Source organism: Ailuropoda melanoleuca, chromosome 16, assembly GCF_002007445.2.
Source record: "Ailuropoda melanoleuca isolate Jingjing chromosome 16, ASM200744v2, whole genome shotgun sequence".
Taxonomy (NCBI): domain Eukaryota; kingdom Metazoa; phylum Chordata; class Mammalia; order Carnivora; family Ursidae; genus Ailuropoda; species Ailuropoda melanoleuca.
The window spans coordinates 42,303,023-42,322,188 of record NC_048233.1 but is presented as its reverse complement, the minus strand read 5'-3'; the positions used below and the strand labels follow the sequence as shown (position 1 = coordinate 42,322,188).

Below are 19,166 nucleotides of genomic sequence, written 5' to 3'. Positions count from 1 at the left end.
CAGAGCCCCTGCCCACCCATCTTGTTCTTGGCCAGTGTCTCTTCCTATAATATGAATGCACATGTTGGTAAAGCTTACGTAATAAAAATAAGTTCTTTAAATTTTTCACGTATTAAAGCTCTTATTCGGGGTCAGGAGATATGACTTGATGAGCTCTGGGCTCCAGAGAGCAGTCTCAGAAATGGGCCGGAGAGTTCGTCCTCCGATTCGAGCATGAAGAGTTGCACCTGCCAGGCCCGGGGGACAGTGTGCTTAGCAGCTTACAAGGCCAAGGCAAGAATGGGAGCATCCATAGCTCTGTGACAGGAGGTTAGGCAATCCTACCACGAAGCACCAGGTGGCAGATGCAGGGTCCTGTTTTCCCAAAGTCACAAGCACTTGAAGGAGAGATTTTGTCTGATAAAACGATTACCACATGATCAATCTTGCACGCACAGCAATTTTGAGAGCTATCCTGGGAGCTAGGTGTGTAGTGTTTATCGTATTGTTGAGTCTCGTAAAAATCTTGTATGGCTGCAGGCAAACCAGGCTCTGCGTCCCGCTGACTCGAAGACCAAGCCCAGATGTGCTCCCTGTATATAAGGGACGGTCTCTGCGCTCGGGGTAGAGGAGTGTGAGCTCCTTTCCTTTCCCGACTTTGCTCCAGCTCTCTCCAAGGCAGCATGAGCCGACACTTTAGTTCTAGGTCTGGGCTCCGGAGTGGAGGGGGCTTCAGCTCTGGCTCTGCCGGAGTGGTCAGCTTCCAACGCAGAACCACGAGCAGCTCTGTGCGCCACGGTGGGGGAGGAGGCGGGAGATTTTCAGGGGGAAGATGTGGAGGCGGCGGTGGCGGTTTTGGAAGTCGAAGCCTTGTCAACCTTGGTGGCAGTAAAAGTATCTCCATAAGCGTGGCCAGAGGAGGTGGACGTGGTGGTTTTGGTGGTGGTTATGGTGGTGGTGGCTTCGGGGGTGGTGGTTATGGTGGTGGTGGCTTTGGGGGTGGTGGCTTTGGTGGCATCGGCTCTCTAGGTTTTGGCAGCGGAGGTGGCTTTGGGGGTGGTGGCTTTGGGGGTGGTGGCTTTGGGGGTGGTGGTTTTGGGCCCGTCTGCCCCCCTGGTGGCATACAGGAAGTCACCATCAACCAGAGCCTTCTGCAACCCCTTAATGTGGAGATCGACCCTGAGATCCAAAAAATAAAGACTCGGGAAAGGGAGCAAATCAAGTCACTCAACAACCAATTTGCCTCCTTCATTGACAAGGTGAGTTTACAACCAATTTGCCTCCTTCATTGACAAGGTGAGTTTATCTGCTCAGTGCACTGGGAGGGCTTCTCTTGGTCCATTTGAGATGGCTTGTGTTTCAGCCTCAAGTTTCCGTTTGGATACGTTGTGGAATTGTCTTCTAGGAGATACGTTCGAAGTATTCTTGTGAATGATTCTAATGACTAAACTCTCTCTTGAACAAAGAGACCTGTGGTCTACATCAGTGTGGGTCAATGTGACATCACCTTGAAGTGTCTTTTCATTCAGCTCTTGAGCTGAACTGGGACTTACATATGGTGAACGAAGGCAATAGAAATGGGGCTAACTCAGCTTTCTAGGGTGCAAATAAGAGCTCTGGGAAGGTCTTCCTAACCATAAAAAGGGAGTTGAGGGTGAAGAGAGCGCACTGTGATAATGTAGCTGAAAGGATGTAGTAAGTCAACACCAAACATCTTTTGCTTTCAGGTGGGGAGGTCTGCCCTCTGAAAATATTACATTGGTACCAGTTTTTTTAATACTTATATTCTGAGTATCTGTTCTGAAAAAACATGTAAACCACTTCTTGGTTTTTGCTTATTCATCAATAATGTCAACTCAAAGTTATCTACAATAGATTTCAGATTCTGTTTTGGATTTCCCAACATACCTCTGAATGTGTGAATGCCTACAGAATGCATTTCAATGTTCATGGCAATCTACCTAAAAAAAATTGAAAGGCAAATCTCGTGTCATGTATCTATCTCAAGTGTAATTTCAGTAATTTTATATGGGGCTTTGCTGTTTGGTGTTTGTTTAGTTACTCCCTTTAAAAGTTCCAGCTGCAACAGTACAGTAATTACCCTTCTCAGGGAAATTAAAGCTTCTGTGAATTAACAGTGAGTTAGATTTTGTTATAAAAAAAAATGATGCTAAGTGGATCTTCTTCCTGTTTCTCTGCCATGGCTAGGAAAACAGGGCTTGAAAGAACAAGTTCTTTTCCAAACGAGGCATGGGTCTCACTGTGCGGTAGCCTATGGCACTCAGTGGCCAGTGGACTCCGTTTCTGCCCCAGTCGGTAATGGGAGCTTGTGTTCTCAGGTGCGGTTCCTAGAGCAGCAGAACCAGGTGCTGCAAACAAAATGGGAGCTGTTGCAGCAGGTAGACACCACCACTCGGACCCACAACTTAGAGCCCTACTTTGAGTCCTACATCAACAATCTTAGAAGGAGAGTGGACCAACTGAAGAGTGACCAGTCTCGGATGGATTCGGAATTGAGGAACATGCAAGACCTGGTGGAAGATTACCGGAACAAGTAAGGAAGACTGGCCAGGCAACCTTTGACTTGCGTTCTAAAATATCTCCAGAAAGTGGCAAGCTAAGACTACGAGTCTTAAGCTAAGACAGTATGTAGCGATATCTTTTCTCAGGTTCGAGGCCAATTAATTTGGCATTTTCAGAATTCTTCCTCTCCTCAGAAGCTGGAGATAACTTAGCAGTTTTGTTGCTCAGAAGGAAGGGGTGGCCAAGCTGTCCTAGTCTAACAACAGGAGGCAATGACAGGTGATGCTAATCTCAGTCAGGGAAGCTGAACTTCAGGTCTCACCTTCTCCGAAAATCCAAGTCGCTCTGATTTCCTTGCAGGTATGAGGATGAGATCAACAAGCGGACAAATGCAGAAAATGAATTTGTGACCATCAAGAAGGTGAGCAAATCTGTAGGATGGACCTCACATCTGAAATAAAGAATAGAAGAGGGTCTCCAATTACTAAGCAGAAGGAAGTCATGATGTGGGGCACCTGGTGGGGGGGCCTGATGAATAGCCGAATAGAGTTCCCCCCACCCCGCCCCACATTATCACGGACCTGGGCTTCTCCAGGCCCTTTGCTTCTCCAGCTCTCTCAGCCCTTCGTGGAGAAGGCAGGGAGGCAAGTTCTTATCAACTCAGGCGAGCTGTCTTGTGATTGTGATTCCAAGGGGTGGGGCAGTCTAGGGATTGTGATCCGCCTGGCGTAGGATGATGTGAAGGAGACTCCAAACCCTTGTTCTACTTGGAGAAGCCTCTCACAGCTGGTGAGAGCGACTTGTCCTGGGAAGAACATGACGTCACGATGTCCATTGTTCCTCTAGGATGTGGATGCTGCTTATATGACAAAGGTGGACCTTCAGGCCAAAGTCGACAACTTGCAGCAGGAAATTGACTTCCTCACAGCACTCTACCAGGCAGTAAGTCCTCTGCTTTCGACCACGTTTACCCAAATGAAGAGCCTCTGAGCCAGTGCCCAACATTACCCAGAAGAACAAAGATACATCTTCCATCTCCTGGCTCCTCCCTCTGTCTAAGTTGTGCTTTGTTTTAACGCTGTAAGAGTCACTGAACTATTGTGTCTTGCAGGAGCTGTCCCAGATGCAGACTCAAATCAGTGAAACCAACGTCATCCTGTCCATGGACAACAACCGCAACCTGGACCTGGACAGCATCATCGCCGAGGTCAAAGCTCAGTACGAGGAGATCGCCCAGAAGAGCAAGGCTGAGGCCGAGGCGCTGTACCAGACCAAGGTGAATGGGCCGAATGTCTAGCCAGTTTTTCTGAAATGTCTTGTCTCACCGTCCTGTGTTTTCTCTTATATTCGTATGTGTGAGCCACGGTATGCTCTGCCTCATCTAACTGACTTGATCCACCATCTTTAGTATGAAGAGCTCCAGATAACTGCTGGCAAACATGGGGACAATCTGAAAAGTACAAAGATGGAGATTTCAGAGCTGAATCGGGTGGCCCAGAGACTGCGATCTGAAATTGATAGTGTCAAGAAGCAGGTACTTATTTCCTCCTTCTACTGCTCAGAGATCACTATATGGCATTGGGGAGGGAGGCTCAGGTAACTGGAGGACACTTTCCTAGTGTTGAACCTTGCAATCCAATCCGAGACTTTGGTGACTATTCTGGTTTCCACAATTCAGCTTTCATGCTGGGTTCTCTTTAGGGAAGCTTGCGAAAATGACCTAGCAGAGAAATGGATGTGACGGTCATGAGTGATCTAGCCCATGATGAAAATGCAGCCAGGAGGTTTCAGGGTAGATGTTTAGAAGAAGGTCTGTAAGGGGTGGAGAAGCCTCCAGTCAGGGCCAGGAGAGGCTGCTGCATTCCGTTTAAGGGCTTTTAAGGAAGTCAACGCAGTGATGAGCTATCCAGAGGCAGTGATGTGTTATCCAGAGCCATGAGTTGACTTAAAACTGTGGTGATTTGGTTGGCCCCGGAGTACTGGCCTCACCGAGGTGGACAGAGGAATCTGAGATAAGAAGCCCAGGGTGGGATTAGGTGATAGGACAGTGGGTAACATGTGAGCCTCTCCTCTCTCAGATCTCGGCGCTCCAGCAGTCCATCAGCGATGCCGAGCAGCGTGGTGAGAACGCCCTTAAAGATGCCCAGGGCAAGCTGGCCGAGCTGGAGGACGCCTTGCAGAAGGCCAAGGAGGACCTGGCCCGCCTGCTGCGTGACTACCAGGAGCTGATGAACACCAAACTGGCCCTGGATATGGAGATCGCCACCTACAGAACCCTTCTGGAAGGAGAGGAAAGCAGGTGAGGACAGAACGCTGGGCAGTTTGGCCATTTCTTATGGTGCTTCCTCCCTCGAAGGCTGACTGCTATCCAGCCTACAGCCGAGGGACTGTAGCTTGTGCTGGGTATGGGGAGAGGAAAGGTACAGGGCGCAGGAGGAAAGACTTGGTCTCGTGTTGGGACCCCGACGGTTGTTTGGAGGGCTGTATGAAGTGCTTTGAGAAGGAATAATTTATTCTCCATCTGGCCTGACTCAGATGTCCTCTGGCCTAAAGGTCAATGGCGCTGTTAGAGTTAACCCATACTCGCTGCAAGATTCTTGCCTACTTTCTAGAGATTTCTCCCTGTTTGTGTTCATGCTGCCAAAACGGCAGCAGTTTGGGAGGCCAAGGGGACTAGCTTAGGTTTCAGATCAAGTGGGGAGGACGAGCCCCAAATGCGGAGAATCTCCGCCGGGGCTGAGAGGGTTCATGCCCCTGGAGAGTCATGAGGGACTTGCTTTTCTTCCTCCTACAGGATGTCCGGAGAGTGTGCCCCGAACGTGAGCGTGTGTAAGTACAAGCCGCTTTCTCAGGGCCACGCGCAGGTTTTGCTGGGCTGGGAACCGGCGTTGGGCTGACGATCACCGCGTGTCCCCTTGCAGCTGTGAACACCAGCCACACCACCATCAGTGGAGGTGGTGGCCGAGGAGGCGGGGGTTTTGGCTCCGGAGGCGGCGGCGGCTATGGCTCTGGAGCTGGCAGTTACGGATCTGGAGGTAGCAGCTACGGCTCCGGAGGCGGCGGCGGTGGCAGCTATGGCTCCGGAGGCGGCGGCGGTGGCTACGGCTCCGGTAGCAGCAGTGGCGGCCACAGAGGCGGCTCTGGAGGGGGCGGCTGGGGTTCCGGCGGGAGCTCCGGAGGCCGGGGATCCAGCTCTGGGGGTACCAAGTCCTCTAGTGGCAGTTCCAGCGTGAAGTTTGTTTCCACCAGCTATTCCAGAGCAGTCAGATAAAGGGGTGTCCTCTATCCTGTTAGCTCTTCCTCTCCATCGCCACCAAATACGCTTGGCAAGACCGAGGTCGGTTGCCCCAGCCTCACTGGAGAAAAGAGCTATCATCAGCTACACCAGTTCACCCTAGTTCCCTAGCTCTTTCCTTTCTTCTCTGCTTCCCAAAGAAGTTTTTAGATCAGTGGCAATCTCTGTCCCTTTGGCTATGAGCCTGCTTTGTGCTTTACCCGAGAAACAGCCCAGCAATGACCACTACACACATTACATTTCAAAGCACCTTTTTAAGTCAGCCAGATGGGGGCCGGCTAGGACACAGCTTCTTTGCTGTGCGTGGAGCACAGGCTCTGGACGCTCCTTAGTATCTTGTTTCTTGGAGCAAGCTCTGTGCTGCTTTGGTTTTGTATATAAGGTGTGAGCAAGTTGATTGTCTTTTGTGTAGAGGTCTAAACTCCCCCCTTCCTTGTATTGCTGCAATAAACTGCATTTTGAAATTCTCTGTGAGTCTCGATCTCTCATGTTCACGGCACTGTCTCTGTCCTGCGCGGGTGCTTTGTGGGAGGGGAAGAAGACCTCGGAGCCACATGGCACACGGGGGAGCTGGGACACAGAAAAATGATTGGCAAGATGGGGAGGCTGGTCTGGCATCATTCATCTTTAAGCATTTGGTAGTTAAATACAACACACTCTTTCCCAGAGGGTGAAGATATAATGGAGAAACGGAGAGACCAGAGTATTCATCTGAGAAGCTTTTATTCATCTGAGAAGTCTTTCTTGGAAAGAGCAGTGAGCAAGCAGTTTGGGAAGGAGGAGTTCGGCATTGAGGAGAGAGGGGAGTATGGCGTGGAAAGTAATTGTTCATGTGGAACAGTCAGTGATGAGAGGGGCGTGGGTAACACAGGGTCGGCAGCTGCTACAGCCAGAATGAAGACTTTGGCTAGGGAGTTCAAGAACCAAGAGTGGCACTGAACAGCTAGATAGCCACTTCCCTTCTTCAGTCCCCTACTCAAAGCTCTGTTCAATCTAGAAAGTTCAGTGTGCACATATGTCTCGTACTCGTGAACTAGTTCAACGGGAAAGCATGGCAATCAGAAGCATGGGCATTTGGACTCAGATATGCTTGGATTTGAATCTTACTACCCCATTTACTAGCTCTGCGATAATGTGTAAGTTATCGACTTCTCCGTACCTCAGTTTTATTATCTCTAAAATGGAGATAACAATGGTTTCCCTGTGGGACTTATTGTAAGGATTGAATGAATGAACATGGTTTAGCACCGGTAAGCGCTCAGCGAGCACCATTTTTAAGAGTCATGCTGCTGCTGACCTGGCTGTTGTAACATTGCTTGTTGGTCTCTAGACGGTTCAGGAGATGCTCGCTCTAAAGACCCATGAACGTCGGCTTCCAAGGGGATCTATAACCGTGAAAAAGTCAGTCAACTTTCCTGAAGATCAATTTTCTTAACTTCCAATTAGGAAAAGTCTTCCTAGCTCCAGTGTCAACCAGAACTGAGGGGAGTAAAGAGAGTATAGACCAACGAGAGTATGATGGAAATACAATGTGGTCAGCGAGATCTCTCCTCTCCGATCCTGTCTGGACTGATGTGAAAGTCAGAGAAGCGGTGTGGTGGATAAAAGAACAAACTTCAATTCAGAGGAACTGGGTTTAAGCTACTGTGGTATTTAAGGGGCAGGCTCCGGAAAATAATGCGCATCTCACTGGGTGTGTGGATCCTTGGACAAGACACTTGGCCATTCTGAGCTTCATTTGTCTTGTAGGTAAAACGGGGATGAGACTATATGCTTCTGGACCCCAAAAGGATAAAATACATAATGTGAAATGCTTTGTGAACTGTGAATATGTTCTACAGAAGTAGTTAAATGAAATCGAAAGGGAATGGCAAAGAAGTAGAAAACAGCTGGCTGTCAAGGGCACCAGGAGAGAAGTGCCTTGGCGTGGTCGCTGTGGCCCAGTGATAGCTCTGTAGTGACCTAGAATTGATTTCGTTAATGTACCCAACTTGAATCCGCTCCTGAGGGTTAGTATTTGTGAACCAAACACACAAGCGATGGATGTGTGAACCATGATGTCCACGTATTAGTTCGTGACATATTCAGTCACTGAAATGCCAGAGCTCCCCATCCTGTTATCTAGATACCTAGGAAAATGAGTTAGTCAAAATAGGTGGTTTGGTGCTTGTTGATTTAGAACAATGGGAGTTGAGTGGCCTTGAAGGAAATGGTTTACTTTCCTCCGCAGGAGAGAAGACTTCTGGGGCCACTAGATACAACACCCGGTATACTACTGAGTGAATGAACCAATGAGAGTGTTCTAGGGCTCTGGCACGCATTTTCTAACTTCTTTCTTACAACTTTCTTTGGTTACATTTTACATTGGCGTTACCCTTGTTCGTCTTGTTTGGACTTGGGTTTTCTTGGTAAGGTCAGATATGAAACACAGACCCTACAATTTACGGTGAAACTTATCAAAACCTGTCAGGTCACGGGACTAAATGAAAACCACGTGTAGGTCAGTATATAACGAAGAACTAAACGGAGCACTACAAAGTGCCAAAGCGCACAGAGAGAGAGCCAAGGAAAAATCTGGGATTCCATTCAGTTCGACAAACAGCTCCTGCACACATGCTGTGTGTCAGGAAGAAGTCCACACGTTCAGGGATACTAGGATGAGCGAGACATGGCTCTTGCCATCAAAGAGCTCAGAGGCTTGGGTGATGGGGTGTACGCAAATGTGCCGTTACAATGAACCCAACCCATGCAATGATAAAAACACATATAAGGTGTAGAAACGATGCCTACGGAAGGGGTGCAGGCAGGGTTTTAGAGAATAAACAGGAGTTTGTCTGGCAGACAAGGCAGAGAAGGACACTCCAGACGGGAGGAATAATATGGGTAAAGACATGGGAGAATGAAGTCACATGAAGTGTTTGATCATCTGAAGGAGCATGAAGTTAGTGACAAGAAATAAGGGTGAAGAGTTCATCAGATCCACTCAGAAAGGACCTTCCCTGTAGGCATCAAAGGAGTCTGGACTCTAGTTTGTTGGTCAGAAGTTCTCAGGTGGGGTTTTGGACCTATGGGCTTATTGTAACGTACTATGTCCTGTGACAGTGGAAGATGAAGGGGTTGTTTTACTGCTGGTGGAATAAGAATTGAGTATGGACCACAGTATGTCTTGTCCTTGAGTATCCCATAAGAAATCTGGTCTGTTTATGGGAGATCTGCTCATGGAAACACCATTTTTTTAAAGGTATTTAGAAGCTGAAACAGCTATTATAGGTGAGAAGGAGCCAGCGAAGGGATTTAGGAGATTGGCATGGTCAGATGGGTGTTTTAAAGGAATCACTCAGGCCAGACTGGAGGGGACCATAGTGGAGTAGGAAGACTTGATAGGGAACGATTGCAAAGGTGCGGGCAAAAGATGATAAAGTCTCACACCTTAAGTTCAGGTCCTTCGAGGTGGGTGGGTGGCCAGAAATGAGGGTGTGGATCTTCATTCCACAGGTAGTTAGGATTCACATCGTCAGGACTTGGTGACAGATTGGTGTGTGGGTTGGGGATGGGTGACACAAAGGGAAGAGTTGAGGAATTCTCCATGTTTCTGGCTTGTGTGGTAACAGATAATGTAGCAAGAGGGCTAGTGTGGAGAAATGATGAGTTAGGTCTTTGAGGTGCCTCTACTCTATCCGTGTAATTATTGGGGCTAGGGGTGTAACTGAACTTCATCAAAATCTGGAAGTCAAGCTATGAGATAACTCAGGAAGAAGGGGTAGAGGGAGAATTGCAGAGAACACGCAGTAGCAAAGTAAAACACGTATGAGAGGAGCTTGCACAAAAGGAGAAAATTGAAAGGTCGTGAGACCAGACATGATTCTTTGGGGACTCTTCAGCCAAGACAGTGGGGTCCCCCAGATCTAGTGACGACTTCTCAAAATCTTGGACTCCCATATTTCCTTTTTTAAAAAGATTTTGTTTATTTGTCAGAGAGAGAGAAGGAGACAGAGCAAGAGTGTATAAGCAGGGGAAGCAGCAGGCAGAGGGAGAAGCAAGCTTCCAGATAAGCAGGGAGCCCGACGCAGGACTTGACCCCAGGACCCTGGTATCATGACCTGAGCCAAAGGCAGACACTTAGCCAACTGAGCCACCTAGGCATCCCTTAGACTCCCATATTTCATCCTTGGGTAAGTCTAGTGCGAATTTGATGCCTGGTGCTTATCCAAGTAATGGCATTCAGAAGGATGGAAATCTATAAGTAAAACTATATGATAACAATTCTCCCACCCCCCACCACTGAGTTCCCTTTCTCTGTGGCAACCAGTAGTTTCTTGGGTATCCCTCCAAAGGTGTGTGCGTATGCACATGCAAGCAAAAGTATACCTATATATTTAATCTCTTTTCTCAGAGGTCCTGCCGCCCTGGCCCCCCCACCCCCTGCACCAGACTTGACTGTCTCCATTGGGATTTGACTGCAACTTCTTCAGCCTTTTGGAATTTGCCTGTGGCTTCTGCCTATATGCCACAGCCTATGAGCCAATTTTAGCCTTTTGTCCTTACCTTAAATTGCCTGCACACAGCTCCTCTCCCTGGGTCTAGATCCATGTGTCTCACTCCTAACGTCTCAGCTGGAGGGACGGAATCCTTCCGTCGGCCCTTGGGCTCCATTTGGGCCATTCTTCTTTCTTGAATGGTCACAGTGCTGCAGCCATCAGTTCAGTGGTCCATCTTCCAAAGTTCTAAACTGGTCAAAGTTTCTTTTCATAACTGTCTGGCTTGAACGTAGCCATATCCCTAATAGAGTTCTGAGATTCATCTAACTCTGAAGAAGGACGGCCTTCCCACCTTCTCCCTTTCTCCCACACTGAGTGCCTCTCCTAAAATTCCAGGCTCGGACAATCATCTACTGCCCGTGGGAAAAAAGCAGAATCCAGCAACTCTTCCTGCAACGTCTCAGGTCCTAGTTCAGCTTAGCTCACTTCTGCCATCTCCACTCCCTCCCTTGGGGGAGGGTCTTCACTAGCCTCAGGGGCTGTTCTCTAGCCCTTGGGAGAGAGGATTCAAAAGATGATCTTGAACCAGAGCTTATGGCTTTGCATGGAATTTTAGGAATCATAACCTTCCAGGACAGTCTTCATTGGAATGGGGACCTTCTGTCAGTCTCTAGGAGGGATTATGAGGAAGCCTCATTCAACTCCTCTGTTCTCTCAAAAACACGTGTGGAAATTTTAACAGGGGCTTTATGGACATTGATAAAAGTTTACTTTGAAAAGGAATATTCTTTCTTTAGGTCAGTTATTCTAAAGGTATCAGTCTCATCGCCCTCTGTTTTATAACAAAAATTCAAACAATATCCTTTTACCGTCAGGAAAAGCATAGATGGTAAACCTTGCAATCACGTAGAATTAAAACAAAGCAACACAGCACTTTAACTGCAATATAAAGGAGACACAAAAAGGAAAAAACTGGTAATCATATGGCCTATATTTCACTTTGTAACTTGTCAGACAGGATTGTACTGAAAACATAATGAAGCATTAGATGTTTGCACTGACAGATGGAATTGCCATAAGTTCAACCAGCTACAAATGCAGGCTGACGCAGGTCTGCTTACTGGTAATCTAAATGCTGTGAGCAACTTTGCCATTGACCAACACAATTTTCCTAAGAGGTGAAAATTCCTGTGAGCTTTCTCAGGGAAAAAAAATATACTCCTCTCTTGATTTGCACAGCTGTTGCATTCCTCAACAACTCAGTTGTTGAGAACAGAAAACTGAGTAAAACCACTTTGTGTGTGTATGTGACATGGAGTTGGGTTCTGGGCTGAGCCATTATAAATGGTGGGGTGTTCAAAAGTTGTTAAGGAAGTCTAGCATAATCTGGATCATGCTCACTAAATGTCAGTAGCAGCCCCCCAAATCACAGTGACAAGCAAAAAACTGACTCCACAGATTTCCAAAAGATTTCTAGAGCAATACCGTTGTTGTGTGTGTGTGTGCGCGTGCAAAAAGGTGGTTTAATCAAAGCATAGGGACAAGAGTCGTGGGTAGAAAGAGCTGCTGCCAGTACTATTGCTTTAGGACACTTTTTGCCTGGGACATTCTTAGAGCATCCAGGGGAGAATATGAGGTACATATATTCAACTGTACTTCGTGTGTGTGTGTGTGTGTGTGTGTGTGTGTGTGTGCACATGTGCTCGTGGAGTGGGAGAAGTTGTGGAAAAGCTAAATCTCCATCTCAGAGGTGGACCCCGATTTGTGTGACTGTTTCCATTAGTTTCTGTTTCATTTGTAATCAAAGACTCTTACTCCCTTAAAAAAAAAGGAAAGAAAGAGGAGAATCAAGAACAGACTCCCAAGACCATTCTTCCTAAGGACAGAAAAGAAAGACAAATCAGTAGAGCGTACAGGAGCAGTCATGGAAGATGGGAGAAATGAGAGCGTGATGTCATGGAAACCAAGAAGGAAGGAGCACAGTCCAAGAAACAGCCGGGAAGAGAAGTCAAGTGTGAGTGGAAGGTTCCAGGAGGAGCTACACATTGAGAAGAGCCTAGAAACATGGTCAGGATTCAGGCAGGTGAAAGGGATGAAGTGGGCACTACTGGCCCATTCCCTCGTGAAGAGGATGTGGCTAATAGGCTGGCTACAGTGGGAGGCCAGAGAAGTGGTCTATAAAGTTGCTGAAGCCGGAGTTTGCTGGCGTCTTGTGCCAGATGAAAGGGAGGGTGAAGATACCCACAAGATATTTGGGTGGTGCCAGCAATTTTTGGTGTTTGTTGAAAGGATGGATACCCAAGCTGCCCTAGGATGCTCTGTGTCACTATGTTGCCCCTCCCATATCTGCTGGAGGGAATGCGGCACTCCCTGACATCCATTATCAGAAAAATGGAGCAGTCTTAGTCAACTTATGACCTTCCCAGGTTCACCTTGGGTTATTCCCACTCCTCCCTCATGCCCACGCCCAGTTTCCAATCTGTCAATAGGCTCTGTGAGTTCTGTCTAAGCAGCACAGGGTGTCCTCTGCTGGTAAAAGGCTCCTTTACACACAACGATGGGACCTGTATTGGGTATCGCAAGGCAGCTGTTCCCAGGGGCAGTGAGGGTGAAGATCATGTAATTTGAGTATTTCAGAGAGTTCTTGGGAATAATAAAAAGACGTTTTTCTGGGTTCTGTTCTGCTAGTCATGAAGACATATGGAAGCAGTTAAATCCTTCTTGGTCCAGAGAGCCTCTGGTAGTGGGGAAAAGGTCTCCCTGCAGTGTGGTGCTCAATCCTGAGCATTTGGAAAGTTTGTGTGACTCCCTGCAAAGCTAATGTGAACTCAGGGGCAAGAACTGAGGTGAAGGAAGGACTTGAAAGGAGATCAAAGATGACCAAGGGTGGGCATGATGGTCACTTTCACTGAAGATGGACCACACCATTGTTGAAGGAAGAGAGCGAGACCTGTTCTTGCTTGGCAGTGACAAGGGTCCCTCTGAAGAAGATCTTTCAGTTGTCCAGTTGTCCGATGGTGGTAGGAGCTGCCCCGTGAGATGACAACTTAATTTCCACCAGAGCTACGTGAGTAGACTGGCCTTTCCCAAGGCCGGGGTACTTCAGGAGAGAGTCAGCTGTGAATGGAACCACTTCCAACCTTGAGACCTCCTTCTTCCTTCCCCCATAATCTCCCCAAAATCTCCATATTCTTCTTCACCTCTTCCTTCTCCAAGTCTCAGATTCAACTTTCAGAATATTTTGACTCTTTATTTAAGAAAGTATCAAAGTGTGATCTTGGTTTGAACTGATTGGATAGGTGATTTGGAGAACATTTTTGTTTGTTCAGTTGAGAAAATGCCAGAATTCAATCCTTGAGCATGGGTTGCTCACGATGGGGTGTACCTGAGGCAAGGACTGAGGTGAGGCCATCTTGCCCCTCCTCTAGCTAAATAGAGGAATCCTTAATTAGCCTCAGTTATCTGGAAGGTGAGAAGGGGTGTGGGGCGGGTGGGTCTTCTACTCTCACTCCTACTCGGTATGCAACAGGGTAGTTGATTAGTCCCTTTTATTACCAGCCTTAAATTTCTCCTGCTGTCAGCACAGTGGATTCCCTTTTGTTCTATACCTGGTGGAACTGGAAGAATATTCTGGGCAAGTAGAAAACAGCGTGTGTTACCTCAGTGTCCCTGAAGAAAGCTTGAGATGTTCCTGCAGTTGAAACCACTCCTGATGAACATTCGCAGGTTGACATTCGAGTGTCTTCACTCACACTGTGCTCACCGCTAGGGTGTGCTGGGATTGGAGAAACTCCTCTGGGCTCCAGGGGAAGCGCCCAGTGTTGGCTGCCTTCTCTTCAGTAATCCTCTCTCTTGGCTTGATAATGCATAAACAAGGTTTCCATGGTGAGGACATCAGCCTTTGAGGCAAAGCCATGTGGTAGGAGCCTCACGCCATCTCATTGGCACGTGTGACCTGCCACGTGCCACCACAGGGAGGACCGTACCTGGCAGGACCAGGGCAAGAAATGCAGACTATCCCGTGGCAGGACAATCACCAGCCTGTGGTTGTTGAAGGTCTGATGGAGTGAAGGTTGGATGATCTTGCTGCTGGACCCAACCTATTAGCCTCTTCCTTGGCCATCCACAGAGGTGTGAACAGGAGGGAGCAGGCTGTTTGATGCCTTAACAGCCTGGGGGAAGTGTTGCAATGAAAGATTTAACAGCCTGGAAAGGACACAACTCCTGTTTACTTCCTATTTTCCATCATTGTGGGTAACTGAGCATTGATTGTGGTATCTATTAAGCCCTCACAGCTGGTTTACCTGAAGCCTTTTCTGGCTGGAAATCCCACGCTGTCAGGGGTAGGTGGGTCAGTGACATGGCTGCTGGGCTGGGTTCTTCTTCCGTCATGGGACCTTGACAGGTCACTGAACTCAGTTTCTCCTTACAAATGAAGGCATCAGTTGGGGTGGTCTCTAACCTGTTTCTGAGCTGTTAATCCAGATCCTGGAACAGAGCAGAGAGCCTTTCAGAGGAGGGCAGAGCACTCTCCTCAAATCTCTGTGTGGGGAGCAAGCATTAGGCAGAAGAGGGTGGAGTGAGCAGAAGTGGGGCTCACAGAGGGATGCGGAGCCTGAAGACGTTGGTACAAGTCCTAAGTCTGCCATATTACTCACCTGGTGACCTCAGGCACATCTCTTATGACCTTAGAGGCTCAGTTTGCTCATGTGCGAAGTAAGTGTCCTCCTTACTTCAGGAGATTGTGAAAGCAAAGTGACATCTGTGAGGGTGATCTGAACAGTTACGGGGAGGGCGCATCATGACCACTGTCCTTCTTCTTGGAGAAAGCCCTTGAGTGTGGGGTGGGGCTGGTGGGCAGCCACATAGCTGGGGTGCCTGGAGAAGGCTGCTTCCTTGGGGACAAAGGTTCTTCCCTATGGCTCATTCTTACGGGTCTTGGAACACTCAAGAATCTTCCTTTTAAAAGAAGTACTCATCCACGGGGCAGTTTCATATTCTAGAACCGATACCACTAGCTCCACAATGAGTGGCTGGTTAATACCCGAGCAGGGCTGAGCCGACTGCCAGTATCGGTCTCCTAGTGGGGACCCAGCTGGGGAAGGGACAGGAGCTGCAGGGAGCAGGGGACCGGGCAGTGGGCTCGAGAGCAGGGTTGGGTGGTGATGTTGTTTTTATTTTATTTTACCACAGTATTGACATTTCTAGACGTCTATGACTTCTGTGGGCAATGGGAAAGCAGAACCATGTGCTTCCTGTTAGAAACTGTGCTAAGTGCCACATGCATTATTTCCTTTATTTTCATATCAACTCTCTGTAGTAAAGACCACCATCACGCTCACTTTACAGATGAGGAAATAGAGGCCACGAAAGGGAAGGTAACTCTTTTAAAGTCACGGAGCTGATAAGTGGTGGGGCTGGGATTCACTGTAGGCGTGTGACACACATCCATGTCCTTAGCCAGAGTGTGATGTAGCCTTTGTGTATTACATGTGAGGGTCGTTTATCATCATAGCTTTCCTCCCTCTGAGCACAGAGTCCCTCAGAATCTTTTCTTCCTTTTTTTTTTTAAGATTTTATTTATTTATTTGATAGAGAATGAGAGAGAGCACAAGCAGGGGGAGCAGCAGGCAGAGGGAGAGGGAGGAGAAGACTCCCTGCTGAGCAGGGAGCCCGATCTGGGACTCGATCCCAGGACCCCGGGATCACGACCTGAGCCGAAGGCAGCAGCTTAACTGACTGAGCCACCTAGGCGTCCCCCTCAGAATCTTTTCTGTTGGGAGACTGTGGTCATTTTTTCCACGGAGGCAGAGGGCGAGGAGAAGACCAAAGGGGTAGGAAGAGCCCCCAAAGGCCCAGTTCTAGAAGGCAGTGCTTCCACCACCCAGTTAGAGCAGGGCAGCTTGGCCTTGGACCCAGTCTCAGAAGCTCCTTCTCATGCTGTTTCCCCACCAGGAGCCTCACAAAGGTTGACAAGGAGCCTTGCCCTCCCTGACCTTTGAAGGACCCCCGGTCTGCCCAGGTACAGGGGAGGCTGCTTTCCCCAGCACCAAGCAGAGAGCCGAGTGCTGTTGCTGAAACCCCAGTGAGGCCATCTCCTCTGCCATCTCCCGGCCTCAGCAGTAGCTTAACCTAAATCCCTTCCCTCCACTGCCTGGCATTACTCCCTTCCCAGGCTCTCAGGAGAAGCTGGTGGACACTACCACTCTCCCCACCCCCCCACCGCCAAAGGTGGTTGTTGGAGTTTTAAGGCAAAGGGAAAGCCTGTTTTTCCAGTGCCATCTAAGCAGTGTGAGGGCTGGACGATGACATTCTCCAGGTCACTGTCTGGGAAACAGTTTGCTCCTAGGAGAGCCACGATGCCAGACCCACAGGGTCTATGTGGGGACTGGGGCTGTAGCAACTTTCTGAGGGAACAAGGGTTAGGAAGGTTCAGGGTCGTCCTGGGGGTCAAACTAAACCCAATCTCCCAGCTACTGCTCTAGGGAAGCAGGGAAGTGGAAAATACGGGAGGAGGGCGCCTGGTGAGTAAGACGTCAAACCCCAAGGGTGTGGGAGCTATTAAAACACTGTGGAGACAGCCTGGCACTTCTTTCAACAGCACTGAGATTAGCAGCGGGACAGGCTCCTCACTCCCTGCTTTCTTGCAGCCCTGCCCTAGTCCTCCCTGGGGGATTCACTCATCAAGTCACAGCCACCCCAGGGTCTGCCCCTGGAAGGCCCTCCAGCCCCCAGGACACTCTTTAGCTCCCAGCCTCCCCACAAGTGCTGAGACCCATTCCCCCAGGGGGTTTAGTGGCCCTGATACAGCCTTGATTTCCCACTGGCCTGGAGCATGCCCCCGGAGCACTGCTGTGCCAGAACCTCTGTGCCCAAAGACAGCAGCTCCAGGGCCTCTGAAACCTGTTCTCAGCGAGACCCTTGGTTCGTCCCTGCTGTCTCCTGCAGTAACACACCACAGGGCTTGCGCGCTGAATTCACACTCTGTGAAGGGAGGAGAAGGCTGAGATTTGTCCTGTCCCTTCTAGTTGGTGACACACCCATTTTCGGGGAGGCGGGAGGAGGGAGAAGACCACCCCTCTTTCTCACACTGTTATCTGATGATCTGTCATCCTCCGTCTCCGCCCCCCCACCCCTCCGCCCACATGCACCTCCCCTTCTCCTTGCTCCTTGCCCGCTGTCTCCATCCCTTTGAGTGGGAACAGAAACCCTGGCCACCCTGACCTGCCAAAGGCCTCTTCTCTCGGCCTCCACGTGCCGCTGCGGAGCAGTGGCTTGAGAGAGACGAGTCCGTCAGCACATTTGAGGCAACATCGAGTGCAGAATCCAATTCTGGGAGTCAAGGCCTGGCGCAGGCGACAGGAGACACAAGGAAGTGAGATCAATTCAGGACAGTGGTGTGTCAGCATATTTGGGTCACGGGTCCCGGAGCGGCTCCGGAAGAGCTTTACCCCATCTCCTTAGTGAAACTGCACAGCCCCACACAAGCATTTTGTAAGAACACAGCTTTGCAAGCACTGCCCAGAGCCCCGCCATGGTCTCATGCTTTAGAACCCAGCTTGGGAGTCTGTGCGCTGAGATGGGCAAACACGGTGTCACCACTCGAGAAAAGGGTGCAGTAAACCAGTGAGGGGAACAAGGCACGGTGCTACAGAGTGCGGGAGCGCAGTGCTGGGGGGGGCGGGCACCCCTGGGGTCAATCGGAAAAGCTTTCCAGCAAAGGGGGATTTGGAACAGAGCAGGCTCTCCTTGGGGACGTGGGATGTGTGGGGAGGAGCCAGGAGGGCGGCCGGTCCAAACGATTGTTCCTCCGGTGTCTGGAGAGTCACTGGGAATCCCTGGGATGAACAACAGCGTGTGTCCTGGGCACGAGGCCTGTGTCCTTACAGCAAACCCTTCCATGCCTCAGTCTCGTCTCATACCACACCCTGGGGAAGAGAATGAGGATGGGAAAGCAACCTGCTAATAAAGGACAAAGTCCTGTGCGGGGGGGGAGACACTGAGGTCCTGCCAAGGAGGCCAAACCAGGTGGACGCGCCACCCCTGTCCCCTCCGTGGTCAGTGCCTCTAGCTGCCGTGTCTCCCGCTCCCCAGGAAGCCCTGCTCGGTGGCTCCTGCCCTCCTTTCTGCTGTCTAGGTGAGCACCCACATGGTAGCATGCCCCACGGGGCAGCAGAAGATGTCCTGGGCTTGCCTAGACAGCCCCACCACATCCCCATCAAAAAATTCTGTCATTTTCATCTCTCTTTCTTACCAGAGAAGCATTGTTTCTGTTTAATAGTGACCAGCATTGGAGCTAAACCTACAGGGAGAAGTATGGACATCATCCTGGTCCTCTGGGGACTTCCATTGTACGGACGGTGAGACAACTGCATGGATAGAGTAAGCAGTCGCCGGAGGACAGGCATTGACCAGAGGGCGCGGCTGCCTGGGAGCCTCCCTGAAAGATGGGGCCCGGGAAACAGTCAACATATTACCCTCTGGGGTCTAAGGGCCAGCTGAAATGCGACTTAGAGGCCTGGTGGGGAAGGCGGGCTCCATACAGATCTCCACCGCCGGTTCCGCCTCCAAGGGTCTTTGTCGGGAGGTCCTGTGACAGTCCCGTCTCTGGGTCTTGCTCTGCGTGGGAGAGAGACAGCACTGAAGCCCGCAAACCCAGGCCAATCAGTAGCCAGACAAATGCCAGAAACGGCAAAGCTATTTCCACCCAAGGGAGGAGAGAGCCTGGAGATTTCACATCCCAAGGGCTCCAAATCTCCGACCGACGGACTTCTCTTAAAATTTTTCTGACTCGCTCATGTGGGGTCCCAGAAGGAGAGGCAAAGTTCTCTGCTGCTCCCAGGGCTGCTGGTGAGCTCTGATGCCCAGGACAGGGAAGGGAAGGAGAAGCG

The 19,166-nt window shown here is 49.6% G+C and overlaps 1 protein-coding gene across 1 annotated transcript; it reads left to right on the top strand.

Moving 5' to 3' along the window:
- Window positions 1-589: 589 nt before the first annotated feature.
- Window positions 590-6,266, top strand: KRT1 (keratin 1). The gene is made up of 9 exons (XM_019803803.2): window positions 590-1,238; window positions 2,319-2,533; window positions 2,863-2,923; window positions 3,349-3,444; window positions 3,614-3,778; window positions 3,911-4,036; window positions 4,581-4,801; window positions 5,297-5,331; window positions 5,424-6,266. Exons 1-9 carry the CDS (start codon window positions 663-665, stop codon window positions 5,771-5,773), a joined length of 1,845 nt encoding a protein of 614 aa, XP_019659362.2. The 5' UTR covers window positions 590-662; the 3' UTR covers window positions 5,774-6,266.
- Window positions 6,267-19,166: the final 12,900 nt, after the last annotated feature.